The sequence below is a fragment of the Coffea arabica genome, chromosome 1e (assembly GCF_036785885.1).
Source record: "Coffea arabica cultivar ET-39 chromosome 1e, Coffea Arabica ET-39 HiFi, whole genome shotgun sequence".
Lineage (NCBI taxonomy): Eukaryota > Viridiplantae > Streptophyta > Magnoliopsida > Gentianales > Rubiaceae > Coffea > Coffea arabica.
Window position 1 is genome coordinate 48201180 of NC_092311.1, and position 5557 is coordinate 48206736.

Sequence of the window (5557 nt, forward strand, 5' to 3'; positions counted from 1 at the left end):
TGTAGTAGGCTAGCTTAGCTATAACATCCCCTAGGACCCCAAGGCCCCCAGTCTTCTCATGCATCTGCTTCATTTAAACAGAGCAGTTAATAATACTTTCTGTTACAAAGCATTCAGTCTTCAAATCTGCGAGCTGCTAAAAATTTATCTTTGCTCTCTTTCACCTTTCTGCTCCATTCTTTTCCTTCTTTACCACAGGGTAAATCTCCTTGAAAATGCCAACCATATCTAAGACTTTAAATGCTAAAGCTCACAGCTAGACCCCAAAAACCAAAAAAAAAATTGCACATGATTATCTTAATATAAAAATGCAAAATTTGCTGAGTAACATTCAGAGAACTTTTGACTCTAGCGAGTTATTTCCTGTCCTATTCATTCTACAAGAGCATTAAAAGGATACAAAAATAAAAAATATCTATCAATCCGTCTGTATACGGGTTGGCTGGCTGCCCAGTTGAAACCGGCCAGGCGTGGACTGGGCTTTTCTTGATTTTGTGCTGTTCTGCACAGAAATTCTGGTTTCCTCCTTTCTTTGCAGCTGAAGGCCAAAAGGGGCTTCGTTATTTGCATCCGAAACAAAAAGGCTAGTTATGATTTCCATTCTTGTTCCGTAATTCAGTAGAAATCTGGGTTCCTTCTCTTTTGGTCTATTGGAGCTCAAATGATCTCAAAGGTGCCATCTTTACCCTGCTTTAACTCTTCTCTTTAATGGGTTATTATGTGCTCGTAGCTTGGAAATCTGGTTTTTATCTCCTTTATTAATCCCCAAGATTTGATCTTTATTTTCTTGAATTTGAGCGTTTTCTGCTGTTTTTTATGATGGTTTGGAGGGTGATGAAGTTGTTGCTTTGGGCTTTATTCATATTGTATTTGGCGTGCTTTGCTAATGGATTTACTCCTCAAGATATGTATCTTATAGATTGTGGTTCATCTAGTGATACTAAGGTGGATGACAGAACTTATCTCTCTGATAAATCCGCTGCAAAGTATCTTTCAACTCCACAAGATATTTTGGGCACTACTAGTTCAAATTCTATAACATCATCTGAAGATGCACAACTCTATAAAACTGCTAGAATCTTTACTGGAACCTCTAGCTATAAGTTTTCTATCAGCAAGAGTGGGAGAGTCTGGATCCGCCTGTATTTCTTCCCTTTTATTTATAACAATTTCAATATGAACTCTGCAAGTTTCTCAGTTTCCACCCAAAAGAATGTCCTCCTTGGAAACTTTACACCCAAGGATCCTACTATGAAAGAATTTTTAGTAAACGTAACATCAGGGGAACTTGTGATCACTTTTGCTCCTTCAAGTGCTTCATTTGCGTATGTAAATGCTCTGGAAGTTGTCTCAGCACCAGATTCTCTCATCACGGATGATGCTGTTACATTCAATCCGTCAGGAACATTCCACGGTCTAGTGAATTACACACTTGAAACTGTTGCAAGAGTCAATATGGGTGGACCTCTCGTGACATTGAAGAATGATACATTGTGGCGAACTTGGGTCAATGATGGAAGTTTTTTGGTTTCACCCAGCTTTGCAGTTACAAATAAGTCCTTGATTGGATCTGTCAAGTATCCCGGTGGTTATGCAACGGAGGATATTGCTCCACCAACTGTCTATGGTACTTGCACTAAAATGAACTCGAGTGGTGATCCTAACAGTAAATTCAATGTCACATGGCAGTTCAATGTGGAACTTGGCTTTCAATATATGGTTAGGTTACATTTCTGTGACATAGTAAGTGATGCTGCAGATGAAATTTTTTTCAATGTATTCATCAACTCGTTCAATGTTGCTCCAGATTTTGGACCAACTGTAAAGGTAGGATTGGCAGATGCTTTCTACATGGATTATGTCACTCCATTAGCCAATAATAATACAGTGTATGTCAGTATTGGCCCATCAACTGTTAGTGCTTCTCCTGATGCCTTTCTAAATGGACTAGAGATTATGAAACTGAACAATTCCTTGGGTAGCCTCAGTGCTGCAGTATCCGAGCCTCCTCCTTTTCGCCAAGGCTCAAAAAAGAATGTGGGTATGATAGTTGGTCTTAGCATAGGAGTGCCGCTTGCTTTACTGGTGGCTCTGATTGTCTTTCTTATGCGTAGAAGAAAAAAGCAAGTGCGTCTTGGTCATACAAAGACATGGATTCCTATTTCCATCAATGGAACCGCATCCCATACAATGGGAAGTAAATACTCCAATGGGACAACCATTAGTACTGCTTCTAACTGGAGTTATCGCATTCCTTTTGCTGCAGTTCTAGAAGCAACAAACGACTTTGATGAGAGTTGGGTAATCGGCATCGGGGGCTTTGGGAAGGTTTACAAGGGGGTCTTGAATGATGGTACTAAAGTTGCTGTTAAGAGGGGCAATCCAAGGTCTCAGCAGGGTCTATCTGAGTTCAGAACTGAAATTGAGATGCTTTCACAATTCAGGCATAGACATTTGGTATCACTGATTGGATACTGTGATGAAAAGAATGAGATGATTCTAATTTATGAATACATGGAAAATGGGACAGTCAAGAGTCATCTCTATGGCACTGATCTTCCCAGTTTGAGTTGGAAACAGAGGCTTGAGATATGCATTGGAGCAGCCAGAGGACTACACTACCTTCATACGGGCTCAACAAAAGCTATCATACATCGTGATGTAAAATCTGCAAATATATTGCTGGATGAGAACTTTTTGGCAAAAGTTGCTGATTTTGGACTCTCTAAGAGTGGACCGGAGGTTGATCAAACCCACGTGAGTACAGCCGTAAAGGGAAGTTTTGGCTATCTCGATCCCGAATATTTCAGAAGGCAGCAGCTGACTGAAAAATCAGATGTTTACTCTTTTGGGGTCGTATTGCTTGAGGTTCTATGTGCAAGGCCTGTGATAGATCCATCTCTTCCACGTGAGATGGTGAATTTAGCCGAATGGGCTATGAAGTGGCAGAAGAAAGGACAGCTGGAGCAGATTATAGATCCTAATCTTGTTGGAAAAATTAGACCGGATTCCCTCAGGAAGTATGGAGAAACAGCAGAGAAGTGCTTGGCAGATTTTGGGGTAGACAGACCTACAATGGGAGATGTCCTGTGGAATCTGGAATACGCACTTCAACTTCAAGAAGCTGTAATTCAAAATGATCCTGAAGAAAACAGTACCAATGCCATTGGTGAGCTCTCTCCACAAGTCAATAATTTCCATCATGCTGATTATACTCCTTCAGCCGCTGAAATGTCTCATGTGGATGATCTTTCGGGTGTTTCTATGAGCAGGGTCTTCTCACAACTTGTGAAGTCTGAGGGTCGATAACTGAAGTGAAAAATGTGTTATGTGCAATGTGTTTTGATCTTCTCCCAATGCCATAGTAGTTTTTCTTTACCGCTACCTGTAAGAGTGAATCTAAAGTTATAGCCTCATATAGGGATTCAGGGATTCTCATTTTCTAGGTCCATGTATGTTCTGTTATTTATGTTCATATAAATTCTTCTCGTTATATATGTTGATCTGCCTCTCAGCTTATCTATCTTTCTTACCAAAAGTATTGTGTGTTGATATGTCTTTGGATTTCTTTTGTTCCTTTTTCCTGCTGGTTTGAATCGTCAACTTATTCCCATGCCTATCTATATATAGGACTGAAAAGTAGCCAAGCTCCATCTTTCAGCTCTTCATATTAGTACTCCAATAAATCAGGCAAAGGATAGTCAACAAGGAGGTTGGCAAAATGGCAGAGGACTTGTTAGAAAATTTATGCATCTAACCATAAACTATAAAAGCCATGATGGATGCTTTCAATATTTATCAGCAGTTGTTGAAGCCTTAATGACAGGGAATAGGGAGGCGTCAACTTTTTTTTCTTACCAATAATAAATGCATTTGAGTTTAAATGTCAGCCAGCCCCTAACATTTGAGTTTCAATTTGCTAAGTTCAGATCTAAATTTCCTTAATAGAATCCATAACTCTTTTTTATGTTTTCTTCTTCTCAACATCTAAATTTGTTGATTGCACCTTCACAATCATTTTAATTATATACAAGTTTTTATTTGTTTAATTATATGATGAAACAAATGACTAGAGTGTAAATAGCAAAATTAGAGACTCTTGCCTAGGGGTGTTTCACGAATCGAGCCGATCGCGAGCGGCTCGAATACGAGCTCGTCAATATCGAGCTCGAACTAATTAAGTCGATCTCGAGCTCAAAAACATTAAGCTCGTTGGGCTCGCGAGCTCAATTATTATTTATTTTTTATTTTTTATTTAATAGTAAAATTACATATATATCCCTAATATTTTATTATTTGTTAAAAAAATTATTGTTTTATTCATTTTTAAAAATAAATATTTATTTTTTATTTTTTAAAAATAAAATAATAATAATTATTTTTTTATTTTTTAAGCTCGAGCTCGATATTTTGAATTCGTTGAACTCGAGCTCGAGTTTGAGCTTCACAAAATTAACTCGAGTTCGGCTCGATTAGCCAAAACTCGACTCGAACTCGGCTCGTTTGCACCCTACTCTTGCCGGAGGCGCAACCAAAACACGCTGTCTACATTCTCACACCTAGGCTGGCTATAATAGGCTACCCATGGTAGAACCCACGATGAAACAAGTAGGACCAGGCCATGTGGAGGGCCGACGGAGATTGACAACAAGATCCAGGATGTCCAAAACTTCGTAAGGCCCCAGCCATAAGTAAGCCAATAAATCACAGCCTCTGATCCTCGTAGAAACCCGCACAATGAGTCCACATATAGGAGCCCATCTGAATGTTGAGCCCTAAAATATTCTCCTAGTTTCTACTTTAATTTACTACTAGTGGGAAAAGGACACCCTATGGGTGTGCAAATTTTTTTAAAAAAAAGTAAGTTGTTTTCATTAAAATCATTAGGATTATTTTTTTGCAAAAAAAAAAAAAGAAGTTGTATGACTTTTGTATGACTTTTTTTACAAATATATAAAAAACAAACAGAAGTGATTGGGTGTGGAAGCTATTAGAAGTTAGTAAATTAAGTAGTTATCCTTAGTAAATCTTTACTTTTTATAGGGGCAAAATTGAAAAATCAAAAAATGACACAAAATTTTAACACCAAACCCCTTTCTCATGCTTTATATATAGAAAGATGTTTGTATTAACAGATTCAATGAAAAATTTAAAATCTTCTCAAATTCCTCTAAATTGTTTGAATTATTTTGGATTTGTAATCTATCAATTATTTGTATCACAAACTCAAATACTCCCAAGAAACCCAACAACTTAAAAAGATTTTAACACCAAACCCCCTTCTCATGCTTTATATATAGAAAGATGTTTGTGTTAACAGATTCCGTGAAAATTTTAAATTCTTCTCAAATTCCTCTAAATTGTTTGGATTATTTTGGAGATATTTGGATTTGTAATCTATCAATTATGTGTATTATAAACTCAAATACTCTCAAGTAATCCAACAACTTGAAAAAGATTTGAGAGGATTTCAAATCTTTCGTCAAATATCTTAATCCAAACATAATATAAGAGAAATTAGAAAATATATAACCCAATATATTTTTCCATGATATAG

At 37.3% G+C, this 5557-nt stretch overlaps 1 protein-coding gene across 1 annotated transcript; it reads left to right on the forward strand.

Annotated features, from left to right (window-relative positions):
- The first annotated feature begins 272 nt into the window (after nt 1–272).
- LOC113709454 (receptor-like protein kinase HERK 1) lies at nt 273–3497 on the forward strand. Its single transcript, XM_027232226.2, has one exon. It carries the CDS (start codon nt 817–819, stop codon nt 3307–3309), a length of 2493 nt encoding a protein of 830 aa, XP_027088027.1. The 5' UTR covers nt 273–816; the 3' UTR covers nt 3310–3497.
- Nucleotides 3498–5557: the final 2060 nt, after the last annotated feature.